The following is a 16,158-nucleotide window of genomic DNA, read 5'->3' as shown; positions in this document are numbered from 1 at the left end:
AGCTAAAAAAAAAATCTTGCTTGTGATAAACCGGAGAGGACATTGCTGATTCCAGAGGGAGAGGGAAAAAGTGGCCATGGGCCAGCTGGATCCACGTTTTTTCTAAGCTCCATTGGATCCCTAAAGGGCTCCCAGACACAGGCAGAGGGTGAGGAGTTGGCTCCAGCAGGGAAAATCAGCTTTTTCCAGCAAGATGTTGAGCAGATACAAAACATCCACGCGCAACAAATCCCGTTGGTTTCTCCTCCAGCATTATCTGGGAGATTGTGGATTCCGAACCCCAGGGCAATCAAACCAACCCCCAGCTGCAGGAGGAGCTGTCACCTGCTGGGGAAGTGCCACACGTCCCCTCCCAGCTCTGGGAATTATCCCTCAGCTCCAAGGAAGGGAAATCCAGGCTGGGACGGCCACGGGAGGGTGGATTTTGTGCACTCACGTGTCCATCCAGAGCCCATTTGTCATTCCTGAACTTGTTGGCAAAGATCTCCAGTGGCCCCGTGATCTGGTACACCTGGAGCAGCAGGTGCACGTCTTCCTTCTTGTAAATCCCTGGAAAAGAAGGGATTTTGTCGGCTCTGGATCACTCTGGGTTGAAATAATTGAGTGGGAGGGCAGGGAAACCACGTCAGGATTTGAGTGGACACCAGCCCTGTCACTGGGAAACACAGCCCAGGGCTTTGAAGGTATTTTCCACGTGGGAAAGGAGTCAACTTAATATTTAATTAATATTCAGGTTCTTCTGCTGGATCAGGAAGAGCCTGGTGCTCCAGGAGGGCAGGGACACGGAGCACTCACGGAATCAGGAGCTGGAAGGGACCCCCGAGGATCATCAAAGTCCAGCTCGCATAATTTCATGGTTTTTTTTACCCAAAGCTTCCTTGGACACCTCCAGGGATGGGCACTCCAAACCTCCCTGGGCAGTTCCAAGGCCTGACCACCCTTTCCATGGAGGAACGTTCCCTAATATCCAACCTGGCACAGACTGAGGCTGTTTCCTCTCATCCTGGGAGCAGAGCCTGAGCCACCCTGGCTGCCCCCTCCTGTCAGGGAGTTGTGGGGAGCCCCCTGAGCCCCATTTTCTCCAGGCTCCACCTGGAGTTCTCCAGACCCTTTTCCACCTCCATTCTCTTCTCTGGACACGCTCCAGTGTCTCTCTGGCCACGAGTGACCAGAACTGGACACAGCCCTAGAGGTGTCTCAGTGTCATAAAAGATGGAAAAATTATAAAAGAAAGGCCTCATAAAATCAGGCCTAAATTAATAGCTGCAAGTTCCCACGGGAAAACAGCCTTGGCATGAAAGGTTTGTTAACACAGCCATCTATTCCTAGAGCGAAAAATAAGTGTTAGTACAAACAATAAGATCTGTCCTCATGAGAACCAGTAGGAAAAAATACGCAAAGTAACTAAAAACACAGAAGTTTGGCAAAACACCACGCACTGAGCAACAAACTCAGCGTGAATGCATTGTCCACCAGTAAGGCCTGACACGGTAGCTTCTGATAATCCAATAAAATACGACCCAGACAATCAAGGATTGGCTTTTACCACAACATCCCCGCCGTGCCAGCACGGGGGACAGCCCCTGCCCTGGCAGTGCCAATGCCAGCCCCTCCCAAAGGCCACTTGGTGTCCCTCACCTGACACCTGCAGCTCCACCCCGCTGTGGTCGATCAAGGTGGCGTTGACCTTGCTGGTGGCAGGGTCAAAGCTGGTGACAGAGAGCATGGCTGGCTGCTTCTTCCCCATGTACTCGTAGGAGCCTTTCCACAGGGAATTCCTTGCGAACACGTCCGCAGGCACTGGAATTACAGCAGTGGGAGATGCAAAAAAACCCAAAAAAACAACAAAAAAAACCAAACAAACGAAAAAAAAACCCACAAAAAAAACAACAACAAAAAAAACTCCAGCAGCATTTCCATTTCTTCAGGGGAAAAAAAAACCCAGAGCAGGATTTCTGTCTTTCTTTGAATTCACCGACAATAATTAAATTGTTTTAAGTATTTAATATTTTTAAAAGATTTTGTGTTTTAAGTATCTTAAATCCCACCCGTTCTGTGCCATCACCACGGGTGACAAAGCCAAAACCAGTGACTTTAACTTGCCTGTTGTGACCAAAAACGCAAGGGAAGTTTTAAAAACAAACCAAATAATTTATTAGGAAGAATTAACTTCAAATAAAAAAAGGTCAAATGCACAAAATCCTGGAAGGGAATGCTCTGGGGAGGGCAGTGGGTGTTGATGTCCAGCTCGTGTTTGTTCTCTGTGGCAAACACATTCTTCTCTCTTTCAGGATTTTTCATAGAGGAGCACAGAGAGGAAGAAAGAGAAAACAATTTCTATTTCTGCTCCTTGTTTTTCCCCATGTGGAATGTGTTTGGAGAATTGTTTACCTGGGGTGATGCTTGGTTGGATTCTGGTGAGGATTGTTTGGGGCTGGTGGCCAATCCAACCCAATCCAACCCAATCCAATCCAACCCAATCCAATCCAACCCAATCCAATCCAATCCAACCCAATCCAACCCAATCCAATCCAATCCAATCCAATCCAATCCAATCCAACCCAATCCAATCCAATCCAATCCAATCCAATCCAACCCAATCCAACCCAACCCAATCCAATCCAACCCAATCCAATCCAATCCAATCCAATCCAATCCAATCCAATCCAATCCAACCCAATCCAATCCAATCCAATCCAATCCAACCCAATCCAATCCAATCCAATCTCTAGAGAGGGTCACGAGTTGTGAGTTAGATTTGGTAGTTAGAACAGTAGGTTTGTAGTTTTAGTATCTCCTTTAAATAGTACATTAATGTATCATAGCATAGTTATAATAAAGAAACCATTCAATTTCTGAGCTGGAGTCACACATCAGCATTTCTGCCCCCTGGGTTCACCTGTGTTTACAATAGTTCTCCAGGGAATAGGATGGGGCACGTGGCAGCTTCCGGAGGAGGGAATTCAGGAGGGTGGATCTGAGGGGGGTGGCAGGGATGTGTCCGTGGGGATGAGCCCCCCTGAACCCTCACCTGAGGCCTTGGCGAGCGGCGGCTCCCGCGCGGTGCCCACGGGCCTCCCGCTGGGACGGACGTCGGCTGGGACGGGGGCAAAGCACAGCTGGTCAGTACTGGGGGTCTGCCACTGTCCACCCCAGAAGTTCCTGAGGCTGGAAGAGCCCTCCAAGGTCACAGAGTCCCAGCTGTGCCCGATCCCCACCTTGCCACCCAGCCCAGAGCTCTGAGTGCCACGTCCAGCCTTTCCTTGGGCACTCCAAACCTCCCTGGGCACTTCCAAGGCCTGACCACGCTTTCCATGGAGAAATTTTCCCTCATATCCAATTTAAACCTCTCCTGCTTCGACTGGAGGCCGTTCCCTCTCCTCCTGTCCCTGTTCCCTGCGAGCAGATCCCGACATCCCCCCGGCTGTCCCCTCCTGGCAGGAGCTGTGCAGAGCCACAAGGTCCCCCCTGAGCCTCCTTTTCTCCAGGCTGAGCCCCCTCAGCTCCAGCAGGAGCTTTCCAGCCTTCCCTGGACACTCTCCAGCCCCTCCATGTCCCAAATGGAGGAGCCCAGAACTGGACACAGCACTCGAGGTGTCCCTCACCAGTGCCAGGACAGGGGACAATCCCCTCCCTGCTCCTGCTGGTCCATCCCTGACCCAGCCAGGTGCTACACACATGGGCACACCTGGCTCATGTCCAGCTGCCGTCCCTCAGCACCCCCAGGTCCCTCTCTGCCTTTCAGCCTCTGTCCCCAGCCCGTCCTGCCTTTCCCTCTGCTCCAGTCCCAGGTGTCCAGGGTGACCCCGCTCCAGGAGAGCCACAGGGCTCCATTTCAATGGATCACAACATGTTCCTCATCCAAGACTCTGTGGCAGGTAAAATGTGGGGGAGAGAAACAACTTTTGTCCTGTGCAGGTGGTTCTGACCCAAAAAACTCCCCAGAAAATCCCCAGGTGACTCTTGAAGGAAAGACTGGAGGTGGCACGTGAGTGCTGGGTCATAGGTTGGACTTGATGACCTCAAAGGCCTTTTCCAACCTAATTCTGGGATTCTGCTGTGGACACCAACAGTGGAGACCCTCCCACCAAGTGAAAATCAGGCTGGGCCATCCCACAGCTTTTAAGGGAAAAACAGTCACAGCTGAAAACACCTCCCTCCTTCCTTGGAGTTCTGACTCCGAAACTGAACCTTGGGTTTATCTGCAGTTCGAAAACCACCTCTGAAGGACCTCAAGGCCCAGGATCTCTACAACCTGAGAGCCTGGGGAGAGTCTCGGAGCCCAGCTGGTGCTGCCAGCCCCTCACCCGTGCAGATGGGGGGTTTCCCTGTCCAGCTGCCGTCGGCTTTGCAGGTGCGGTGCTCGGAGCCCCCGGTGAGGTAGAAGCCGCTCTGGCAGGAGTAGATCAAGGTGTAGCCCAGGGAGGGCAGGTCCAGGGCGCCCACGTTGGCGTGGGACGGGGTCTCGGGCTGCTTGCAGTGGTGGGCTGGAGGGGACAGGGAAAACAGGTGAGAGAAACCACCCAGGTGGGCGCAGGGAGGGTGAAAAGTGACACTTGTGACATCGATCAGGGGAACCCTCCTGGAAGAGTTTCTACACCACAGCTCACAGGGGTTTTTCCCAGTTGGAGGAATTAATGAGGAGCTTCCCGTGCTGGGTTTCTGCTCCTGGCTGGAGTTGAACCAGGCTCCAGCTGGATGAGCTGAAAATCAGGATTGGCCACCCACATTTTTAAGGGAAAAAGACAAAGCCAAAGGACGCTGAAGCACCTCTGAACCCAGAAGTGAGTGCCAGGTGTGGGTGCAGACTAAAATCCCCAGTTGTCCCTAAATCCAACACATTTCCTCCAAGAATTCCTTTCCCAGAGCCTGTCTGAGGGCCCCAGCTCCCCGTGGCATTCCCAGGACTCACGGACGCAGTCGGGCTGGACGCCGCTCCAGGTCAGGTTGGGCAGGCAGGTCCTGGTGGTGGAGCCCTGCAGGAGATATCCCTTCTGGCACCTGAAGAACAGGATGCTTCCCACCTGTCCCAAGAGGAGACAGCCACTCAGCTTCCCAGGGATTCCCAGGCCTTCATTCCATGCAATTCCAAAGGGGCCATCCCCTTGTCACCACCTCATCCCTCACAGGAGCAGCTCCACTCCCAGAGGAGCTCCAAGCTTAGCAAAAAAATTCCACTTATGGTGTCTCCAAAGTAATTAAACCTAAAATTAATTAATGAAACCCCAAGATTGAGGTAACTAATCAGCAGGAAAATGGAAGGATCCACTCTGGCATCCACTATCCCAGCAGGGAATGGGTGGGAATGGAGCCCCCCAGGGAGTCACTGTGGGATTTTTGTCCCCATTCCAATGATCTCCTGCTGGATGAGAGATGGGATTAGCAAAAGCACCTGCAGGATTTGGCCTGAAAATTAACAGGAATTAATGTGAATAGCAGCAACTATTAATTATCACTGTAATTAATTTCAGATACAATGCACTGCCTAATTAAAGCTGTGAAAACACACTCGGAGGGCTAATGGAGCACACTGGGGTGTCCTGCTCCCAGGAGGAGACAGGAATCCATGGGAGGACACGTGAATCCATGGGATAACACAAGAACCCATGAGAGGACACATGAACTCATGGGAGGACACAAGAATCCATGGAAAGATGAAAGAATCCATGGAAGGAGGACACATGAATCCATGGGAGGAAACACTAATCCAGGGGAAGACACAAGAATCCATGGGAGGACACGTGAATCCCATGGGATAACACAAGAATCCATGGAAGGACACATGAATCCATGGGAGAACACAATAATCCATGGGAGGACATGTGAATCCCATGGGATAACACATGAATCCATGGGAAGACACGTGAATCCACAGGATAACATGTGAATCCATGACAGGAGGCATTAACTCATGGAAGGACATATGAATCCATGGGAGAACACATGAATCCATGGGAGGAAACACGAATCCATGGAAGGACACATGAATCCATGGGAGAACACAATAATCCATGGGAGGAAACACAAATCCATGGGAGGACACATGAATCCATGGGAGAACACAATAATCCATGGGAGGACACATGAATCCATGGGAGGAAACACAAATCCATGGGAGGACACATGAATCCATGGGAGAACACAATAATCCATGGAAGGACACATGAATCCATGGGAGGAAACATAAATCCATGGAAGGACACATGAATCCATGGGAGGAAACATAAATCCATGGAAGGACACATGAATCCATGGGAGGAAACATAAATCCATGGAAGGACACATGAATCCATGGGAGAACACATGAACCCATGGGAGGACATGTGAATAATTCCTGGGATAACACACGAGTCCATGGGAGAACACGTGAATCCAGGCCAAGGACCGAGCAGGGCTGGCTTTGTGGTACACCCCATTTCCATGGCCATACCTGGTATCCCTGGGAATTGTTCTGCATCCCAAAAAGAGGCACTCCAGGATCTGCACACGTTGTGAGGCTGGGATCTGTTAAAAACGGGGACAGGGATTTAAGGGAGGGCTCAGATCCTGCTGCACCTCTGGAACGCAGGCGGGATTTGGCTCCGAAGGAACACCCAGCGACAAGGAAAACCCATGGATCTCCTCGTTCTTAAATCCCTGCCTGCTGCAGCACGAAGCAACCAGAGGCACTTCATCCCTCGGGAGAAAAACTGGGAACACACACCTTGGATGGGGACAGCTCTTCCCCACATCCATCCTCTGCTCCCAAGGACCACCCCAAGCTCCAAGCACCACGGTGATCCCACCCTGCTCTCCAAGGGACCACGGGGTTGGGATTGGAAGTGAAGCGAGCCCCCAGACCCTGCAGCTGGGCCCCCCTTACCGATGCAGCTGGGCTGGGTGCCGCTCCAGGTGCCGTCGGACTGGCAGAACCTCCGCGCCGAGCCCACGAGCACCAGCGGGGCCAGGCAGGAGAAGGACACGGACGAGCGGTAGGTGAAGCCTCGGTCCTCCCTCCTGCCCTGGGCCGGGGTCCCCGGGTCCCCACAGAACACGGCTGCAACAGCAAAGGGACAAAGATGCGGCCACAGAGCCCTCAGGAATGTCACATCCCACCCAGGGCTATCACAGCCCACCCCACTCCGTGATTAACTCGGGAATCAGGGCTGGCAGAAGGCATTGCTGGCCGCATTCCTTGTAATTATCTCCTTTTGTCAGTGGCTGTTAATTAACTTCCACCTTTTCCCCCGGTTTTGCCTTTTTCCCCCCCCCTCTTTTTTCTCCCCTAATTGCACGGTGTCACTTTGTTCCTTGGCTCTGTAAGCCCGCTAATTATCCCAGATCCAGGGGAAGGTGTGAGGAACGGTGAGGGGTTTGTGGGATTTAATGTGAAAATGGATATTTGTGCAGCTGGAAAAGGAACTCACAGCTGCCTTTAGCATCAGGAGATGTTTAATTCCCCTTTTTTTTTGGGTGTTTGCTGTTGTATCAAACCCACCCAGCCTTCACAAAACATTCCCGACTTCTGCTGCAACATGGTGCTCTTTGCCAAAGGATTTTTTTTGGCAGAAGATTGGGTCACTGAGGGCAAACACCCCGTTTTGAGGATGTTTTGTAGGCAGGAACATGGAAAATGCCCAGATTCCTCACAAGTGTGGCCTCACCCCTCTGTCACAGGGCTAGAGTGACCAACGGTGTCCCTGGAGCGACCACCTGTGTCCCTGCCTCCTCCTCGCAGGTGCCAAACCAAGGCTCCCAAAAAACCAAGCCATGTGGGAGGTGGGAGAGCAGCCAGACTTTAGCTCCAGATTCCTGAAGCACCAAAAATTCCCACTCCAGCTGATGGAAAACTCCACTTAGGAACGGGGCAGGAAGCACAGCAAGATCCCTCTAAACCCTGAGCTGCCAAACCAGTGACACAGAGCTTGGGAAAAAGTTGGGGAAAGCCCCAAAAACCTGGATTTGAAGCGGAATCCTGCTGATTCCTGGTGGAAAAGAGGGAAGCTGCCTACTCACGGAAGCACTGGGGGATCTCCCCGCTCCAGGAGCCGTTGCCCTCACAGGTGAGCACGGCGGGCAGGGACAGCTGGTAGCCCTCGAGGCAGGCGTAGCTGATGCTGGAACCCCAGCTGAAATCTGATCCCACCACCTTCCCGTTGGGAATGGCCTGGGGAGCTCTGCAGGTGATGGCTGGAGGAGAAGGAAGAAGGAGGAGAAGGAGAAGGAGAAGGAGAAGGAGAAGGAGAAGGAGAAGGAGAAGGAGAAGGAGAAGGAGAAGGAGAAGGAGAAGGAGAAGGAGAAGGAGAAGGAGGAGGAGAAGAAGGAGGAGGAGGAGGAGGAGGAGAAGGATAAGGAGGAGAAAGAGGAAGAGGAGGAGGAGAAGGAGGAGGAGGAAAAGGAAAAAGAGAAGGATAAGGAGGAGAAAGAGGAGAAGGAGGAGGAGAAGGAAAAGGAGAAGGAAAAGAAAAAGGAGAAGGAGAAGGAGAAGGAGAAGGAGAAGGAAAAGGAAAAGGAAAAGGAAAAGGAAAAGGAAAAGGAAAAGGAAAAGGAAAAGGAAAAGGAAAAGGAAAAGGAAAAGGAAAAGGAAAAGGAAAAGGAAAAGGAAAAGGAGGGTCAGGTCTCTCCACTTAATTATTTCCATTAACAAGCGAATTCCACGTAGGAGCGAAGTCACCTCCTGCTCTCCAAGAGCATCTCCCGGGATTGGCACGACGTAGGGTCAAACCCTTCAAAGTTTGGAGTTCAATCCCAAATCATGAAATATCCCGTGGGAAGGGATCCATGAGGATCATCCAGTCCAACCCCTGGCCCTGCACAGCCAAAATCCCACCCTGTGCATCCCTGAGAGCGTTGTCCAAATATTCCTTGAGATCTCGGGGCTGTGCCCATTCCCTGGGGAGCCCCACCACCCTCTGGAGGAAGAACTTTTTCCTCAACATCTCTACAAATCTGATTTTGAAGTCAATGCTCGTTCTCAGCTGAAGGTAAAAATCTGCCCTGACGTGGCGTGAAAACTCATCCCAGATTTCCCCGAAGGTTCACACATTTTGGACAAGCTGGCTGAGGCTCAGACGAGCAGTTGAAGCCACAACCTGTCGGGTTTTCACCCACTCTGGGGTGTTTGGAGATGACATTTTTGCAGCGCTCTGCTCTTCAGCTCAGAGGAGTTAAACCTGTGCCTCCAAATGCGACTCTTGGCCACATTGTGGATCATTCCTGCAGCATTTGCTCAGTGAAGAGAATGAAAAAAGAGAGGAAGAATTGCTTCTGAAGGAGCTGGAGTGCATTTGAGGGTTTTTATGTGGCCTGTTTTTATATCAGCTCAGTGGCAGGTGAATTTTCCAGATTTTTAAAGGAACGCAGAGATGCACTGCCACATATTTTATCTGCGCTGGGGGGGTGAGGAAAAGAGATCCAGCCTGCCCAGCCGCTGCTTTGCTATTTCCCTTTTCTATCTCTGAACCACAGGAGTCATCTCAGAATAATGAAAAGACTCGCAGGGAACATTTTTCAGATGTTTCTGGGTGATGCCAGCACAGCGTCTGCTGGAAAAACACAATATTTTATCTGAGCTTGATCCGAGTTTCTGTGCAAAATCACTTTACTCCCTGGGCTTTGAGGGAGAAGAGCAACTCCTTCCCTCCCTCCCAGGCACAGCCCTGAAGACAGCAAGGTGTTGCTGCTCCCTGACAAATGCCAAACTTTGGGTGGAACGAGGGAGCTGAGGAACGCCCAGCCAGGCTTCCAGGGAAACTCTGGTGGCCTGCAAAACTCGTCTCCTGCAGCACCTGCAGGGTTCCTACCCTTGCAGACGGGTTTGGTGCCGTTCCAGGTGCGGTCTTTGGTGCAGGTGAGGGCAGCTGCTCTGTCTGACTCCATCGTGAAGCCAGGAGTGCACTGGAACACCACGGATTTGTTGTAGGTGAAGTCACTGCCCAGCCTGAGCCCGTTGGCCGGCACGCCGGGGTCTCCACAGTTGATCACTGGCGAGGAAGGGGAAAAAAAGGAGAATTTCTGGCAGCTGGAACTACGCCTGTGATGGTTCTGAGCGTTATTCCAGGTGGAGTTTAACCAGTTAAATGTGGAGCAGGTTTGTAGCACAGATGTGGTTCGGGGGCTGGAGATTAAAGGCTCATTAAGGCCTTGAAAGGAGCTGGATTAACTCTCATTAAACATTAAAGCAAATCCGGGTCAAAGCTGGGTGAAGGGAAAGCAGTTTGCCCACAGCACTCCCCACTTAAAGTCACTGCCTCTGATGCAAATCCACCTTTGTCACCACCCTGTTCCCAGCCCTGAGGTCACACACATCCCTGCCCCAGGAATGTCACACTCAGGAGCAGCCCCAGAGAGCTCGGCCAACATCCATTCCCAAAATTATTCCACAGCTCCCTCCATCCCGCTGGAAAAAGACAACCCCAGAGCAAGATTTTCCCATTAGGTCCCGGCAGAATTCCCAGGCTGAGCTGCTCCTGGTGCCAGGCCAGGCTTCAGCAGAGTTTCTCAGGGTGGCACTCGTGTGTTGGTGCCTTAGGATTTGAGCTTTTCTATTTTCCATCTGTTTGTAACCCTGCAGTTCTTTACTGCACAGCTCCAAACTCCACATGCAGTGTGAGCTGCTGCTTCCCCATTTTGGGCAGACACAACAATTCCTCTCCAGGCCTGGCAATCAAGGACCCCTCACTGCCTCAGGCCTCAAGAGCTGTGAACAAAAGTGAGTTGAGGGCAGCAAACTTGGGGTAAAATTACTTTATTAGCTGAAGCTGTAATTGGAAGATGAACCCCCAATATGCAAATGGCCCAAAATTATAAAAGTTTGAAAACCCGTGACCCATCATCCATTTTTTTGGGTGTAGCCCATGGGGAGGCTTCATCTAAATGCCCCTGAAGGCCCTTCAATAAATATCACTGCTTTTTATTCCCTTAATTTTGTCTGGCCTCTGTTTTTAGGTAGCCCCAGAAGGCATCACGTGGGCACAGCTGGGCCTGGCAGCTCATCCTCCCCCTCTCCCTACGGCAGGATCCCACCCCAGTGAAGCCTTCTAGGCTGGGCAGAGTTACAGAATAAAGCAGGGATTTATTCAAAGGATCTCCTCCATGGATCCACCTTGGGCAGCACAGGAGCCCAGCCAAAATGAGCCAAAATGGTCACAAAATGGACACCTGGTCACAGGGTCTCTCACTTCTATAAGTTCTGCTCCATTTGCACATTGGAGTTCATTGTCTAATTCCAGCTTTAGGTTATCAAGTCCCATCCTTGTTTTTCTCTCTCCAGCCCACGCTGTTTGTGCTCCTGGGCCTGAGGTTTGGATCATTTGTCCTTGGTGCCCAGCTGGAGCAGGAATTGTTTTGTCTCCCTGCTCTGTGCAGAGAGCTCACCACCCCCTAATATGAAGCTCAGAAGTGCAGACTAAAGCAGCACAGAACGTGAAAAACACCAAAGCCAAAACCTGAGGCGTCACCAGTGCTCACCAGTGCACTCGGGGCTGGTCCCAGTCCAGGTGCCGTTGACGGTGCAGTGCCTGCTCAGCACCCCTGTGGAATAATAACCCTCCCTGCACTGGTAGATGATGGAGCTGGAGAACACCAGGCCGTCGTTGAAGATCACCCTGGCATTGCTGGGCGTCCCGGGATTCCCGCAGGAAATCACTGCGGAGCGGGGAACGGCGGGAAGAAAATGAACCAGGGAACACCAACAGAGCCCCACAGCCCCAGGGGGTTCTTCCTGCATCGCCTGTCCTCAGCAAAGGCAAGTTCGGGGCACACGAGAACACTTCTGGGGACACGAGAACACTTCTGGGGACACGAGAACACTTCTGGGGACATGAGAACACTTCTGGGGACACGAGAACACTTCTGGGGACACCAGAGCCATTCTGGGGACCCCAGGGCAGTTCTGGGGACACCGGGGCAGCTCTGGGGACACCAGAGCCATTCTGGGGACACGAGAACACTTCTGGGGACACCGGGGCAGCTCTGGGGACTCCAGGGCTGCTCTGGGGACACTGAGGCAGCTCTGGGGACTCCAGGGCTGCTCTGGGGACACTGGGGCAGCTCTGGGGACATCAGACCAATTCTGGGGACACTGAGGCAGCTCTGGGGACACCGAGGCAGTCACGGGGACACCGGGGCAGCTCTGGGGACTCTGGGGCAGCTCTGGGGACATCAGATCAATTCTGGGGACACTGAGGCAGCTCTGGGGACACCAAGGCAGTCCTGGGGACACTGGGGCAGCTCTGGGGACACTGAGGCAGCTCTGGGGACACTGAGGCTGTCCTGGGGACACCGGGGCAGCTCTGGGGACACCGGGGCAGTCCTGGGGACACTGAGGCAGCTCTGGGGACACCAGGGCAGCTCTGAGGACACCGGGGCAGTCCTGGGGACACTGAGGCAGTCACGGGGACACCGGGGCAGCTCTGGGGACAGTGGGGCAGCTCTGGGGACATCAGATCAATTCTGGGGACACTGAGGCAGCTCTGGGGACACCGGGGCAGTCCCGGGGCTGTGGCACAGGAGTACCTTCGCATTCCGGCTGCGTGCCGCTCCAGGAGCCGTTGGGATGGCAGGTCCTCTCGGAGGAGCCCCGCAGGGTGTAGCCGGGCTCGCAGCTGAACCTCACCACGCTGCCCACGCCGAAGGCGTCCCCCAGCCCAATCCCGTGGGAAGGGATCCCGGGGTCGCCGCACACGCCCTGGCTGCCCCCTGCCCAAGGGAGAGCACAGAGTCACCAGAGCCACCAGGGCTGGGTGACCATGGCTGGGTGACCGTGGCTAGCTGACCATGGCTAGATGACCATAAATGGGTGACCATGGCTGGGAGATCAAAAATGGCTGACCATGGCTGGGTGACCATGGCTAGCTGACCATGGCTGGATGACCATAAATGGGTGACCATGAATGGGTGACCATGGCTGAATGACCATAAATGGGTGACCATGGCTGGGTGACCATGGCTAGCTGACCATGGCTGGATGACCATGAATGGATGACCATGGCTGGGTGACCATGGCTGGATGACCATGGTTGGATGACCATGCCTGAGTGACCATGGCTGGGTGACCATAAATGGGTGACCATGGCTGGATGACCATGGCTGGGTGACCATGGCTGGATGTCCATGAATGGGTGACCGTGGCTGGGTGACCATGGCTGGATGACCATAAATGGGTGACCATGAATGGGTGACCATGGCTGGATGACCATAAATGGGTGATAATGGCTGGATGACCAGGGCTGGATGACCATGGCTGGGTGACCATAAATGGGTGACCATGGCTGGGTGACCATGAATGGGTGACCATGGCTGGATGACCACGGCTGGGTGACCATGAATGGGTGACCATGGCTGGGTGACCATGGCTAGGTGACCATGCCTGGGTGACCGTGGCTGGGTGACCATGAATGGGTGACTATGGCTGGTGACCATGGCTGGGTGACCGTGGCTGGGTGACCATGAATGGGTGACCATAAATGGGTGATAATGGCTGGATGACCAGGGCTGGATGACCATGGCTGGGTGACCATGGCTGGGTGACCGTGGCTGGGTGACCATGAATGGGTGACCATAAATGGGTGACCGTGGCTGGTGACCATGGCTGGGTGACCTCGCAGTGGCCCTGCTGAGGCCCCTCACCGGAGCAGTGTGGCAGGGAGCCGCTCCAGCGCCCGTCCAGCTGGCACATCCGCGTGGCGTTGCCGACCAGCGTGCGCCTGCCCAGGCAGCTGTACCTGACCACGGAGCCCACCGTGTGCTTGTCCCCCGAGATCTGCGCGTGGGGAGGGGACCCGGGGTGGCCACACGACACCACTGCAAGAGAGACACAGCTTCACATCCCGGGGATTCCAGAATTCCGGCTTGGGGGCACCTTAACCATCAGTTAATTCCATGGGCAGGGATGCTTTTCCCTATCCCAGGTTGCTCCAAAGCCCTGTCCAGCCTGGCCTTGGACATTTTTAGGGATGGGGACACTTCCAACTGCTCTGGGCATTTGTGCCAAGGCCTCCCCACCCTCACAGGGAAGTTCAACACACGGGAAACAAAAACATGAGAAAATCTCCCCTTTTTTTTTTTTTTTTTTTTTTTTTAACTTTTAACCCCAGGAATCCACAGAATCAGTGGTAAAACTGACCTGGGTTTCCAAATCCTCCAAATCCCAACATTTTAAAGGAGATCCCTTGTACTCAAGGGGGCTGAGGGAGCCTGGGATCAGGGTTTTAACAGGAATTCCCTCCCGGCTGTGGGAACGTGGATCATCACTCGCCAATTCCCCAGGATCCATGCAAGGGGTGAGGACAGGACAAAAGGAAAGGAAAATGTGCCCAAAACTGCTCAGTAGGATTTGGTGTGGAGGGATAAACAAGGAAAAAACAAAAGGAACAATCCCAGCTTTGGAACAGCTCAAGCCAATTGGAATTTCCGGAGTTCCGAGGCCATTCCCGAGGGCAGGGAATGGGATTGCAGCTGGTTTAGTGCCCAAAGGGACAAACTGGTCATGCTGGGAGTGGGGCTGCTCCTGCCTGCACCTCCCTAAGGCAGCTAAAATCCACTCTGGATCCCAAATTCCCAGTGTAAGACTGGGGCTCACTCACTCAGGTGTGTCCTCACTCAGGTGAGCCCTCCCTGTGCTCCAGAGCTGCTCCTGCCCTCTCCACCTGCACCATCCCAGCTGGATCCTCTCCTCAAACCCCAAATCCACTGGGATCCACCTGTCCCTACACAGAGAACCCCCTGCTGCAGGAGCCTCTCCTCAAACCCCAAAATCCATTGGGATTCCACCCAGAACCCCTAAAATCCATCGGGATCCACCTGTCCCTACACAGAGAATGCCCCCAGCAGGATCCCTCTCCTCAAACCCCAAAATCCATTGGGATCCACCTGTCCTTACACAGAGAACCTCCTCCAGCAGGATTCTCTCCTCAAACCCCAAAATCCATTGGGATTCCACCTGGAACCTCCAAATCCATCAGGATCTGCCTTTTCCTACACAGAGAACTCCCTCCAGCAGGATCCTTTCCTCAAATCCCAAAATCCATTGGGATTCCACCAGGAGTTCCCCATAATCCATTGGGATCTGCCTGTCCCTACACAGAGAACCCCCTGCAGCAGGAACCTCTCCTCAAACCCCAAAATCCATTGGGATTCCACCCAGAACCCCTAAAATCCATCGGGATCCACCTGTCCCTACACAGAGAATGCCCCCAGCAGGATCCCTCTCCTCAAACCCCAAAATCCATTGGGATTCCACCTGGAACCTCCAAATCCATCAGGATCTGCCTTTTCCTACATGGAGAACCCCCTCCAGCAGAAGCCTCTCCTGAAACCCCAAAATCCATCGGGACTCCACCTGGAATCCCCCAAATCCTCTGGGATTCCACCCGTCCCTACACAGAGAACCCGCTCCAGCAGGATTCTTTCCTCAAACCCCAAAATCCATTGGGATTCCACCTGGAATCCCCCAAATCCACCCTGGGATTCCACAGAGAACCTCCTCCAGCAGGATCCCTCTCCTCAACCCCAAACCCCCTTCCCTGGGAAACTCCTAAAACCACTGGGATCATTCCCACGTGGATTTTTTTTTTTTTTTTTTTTTTGGGGGGGGAGGGGGGGAAGGGATTTTCCCTCATGAATCCTGCCAAACCCCGTGAGATGAGCGGCTGGGCTGGACAGGGAGGGTTGGGGCCACTTACAAAGGCACTGGGGGAGGGCTCTGTCCCACGTGCCATCGCCCTGGCACGTCAGGACGTGCGTTCCCAACAAATAAAATCCGTGGATGCACTGATAGGACACGGTGGTGCCGAAGCTGAACCTGTGGGGGCCGCTCGGCTGCACTTGCCGGACGCTGTTTTCCAGGTGCCCGGGGTCAGAACAGTTCACAACTGCAAACAAACAACAGAACAACACCCAAAAAAAAAAAAAATAATGGGGAGCAAAGGGCGGGGCAGAAAATGTGGGGTTCTCCAAAAAAAAAAAAAAAAAAAAAAAAGCAGGAAAAAAGGTGGGAAGCTGAAGATTTTATGTTGTGATTTAAGTTGGTTTTTTTTTTTTCCCCTGCGAGATTTTTGAGGGTGAGAGTGGAAAAATGTCTTGTGAAAAGGAGGGGAAAAAAGGAGTCCAGGCAATCCTGCAGGTTCTCACCCAGCAGCAGAGGATCTCCAGCCCCAAACTGGGATTTAGATTATCCAG

At 53.1% G+C, this 16,158-nt stretch overlaps 1 protein-coding gene across 1 annotated transcript in view; it reads right to left on the bottom strand.

Moving 5' to 3' along the window:
* The window catches only part of CSMD2 (CUB and Sushi multiple domains 2), a 308,910-nt gene that overhangs the window by 6,745 nt on the left and 286,007 nt on the right, over positions 1-16,158 (bottom strand). The window contains exons 56-68 of the mRNA XM_053998582.1: positions 15,663-15,851; positions 13,609-13,782; positions 12,496-12,678; positions 11,449-11,625; positions 9,783-9,962; positions 7,996-8,169; positions 6,863-7,036; positions 6,431-6,504; positions 4,913-5,024; positions 4,308-4,487; positions 3,032-3,097; positions 1,639-1,800; positions 437-549 (exon numbers count right to left, since the gene is read on the bottom strand). Of these exons, the coding sequence (XP_053854557.1) occupies positions 437-549; positions 1,639-1,800; positions 3,032-3,097; positions 4,308-4,487; positions 4,913-5,024; positions 6,431-6,504; positions 6,863-7,036; positions 7,996-8,169; positions 9,783-9,962; positions 11,449-11,625; positions 12,496-12,678; positions 13,609-13,782; positions 15,663-15,851 (1,958 nt within the window). The remainder of the gene's footprint in view (positions 1-436; positions 550-1,638; positions 1,801-3,031; positions 3,098-4,307; positions 4,488-4,912; positions 5,025-6,430; positions 6,505-6,862; positions 7,037-7,995; positions 8,170-9,782; positions 9,963-11,448; positions 11,626-12,495; positions 12,679-13,608; positions 13,783-15,662; positions 15,852-16,158) is intronic.

Source organism: Vidua macroura, chromosome 25 (genome assembly GCF_024509145.1).
Source record: "Vidua macroura isolate BioBank_ID:100142 chromosome 25, ASM2450914v1, whole genome shotgun sequence".
NCBI lineage: Eukaryota > Metazoa > Chordata > Aves > Passeriformes > Viduidae > Vidua > Vidua macroura.
This window is presented reverse-complemented; position numbering and strand designations above follow the sequence as displayed.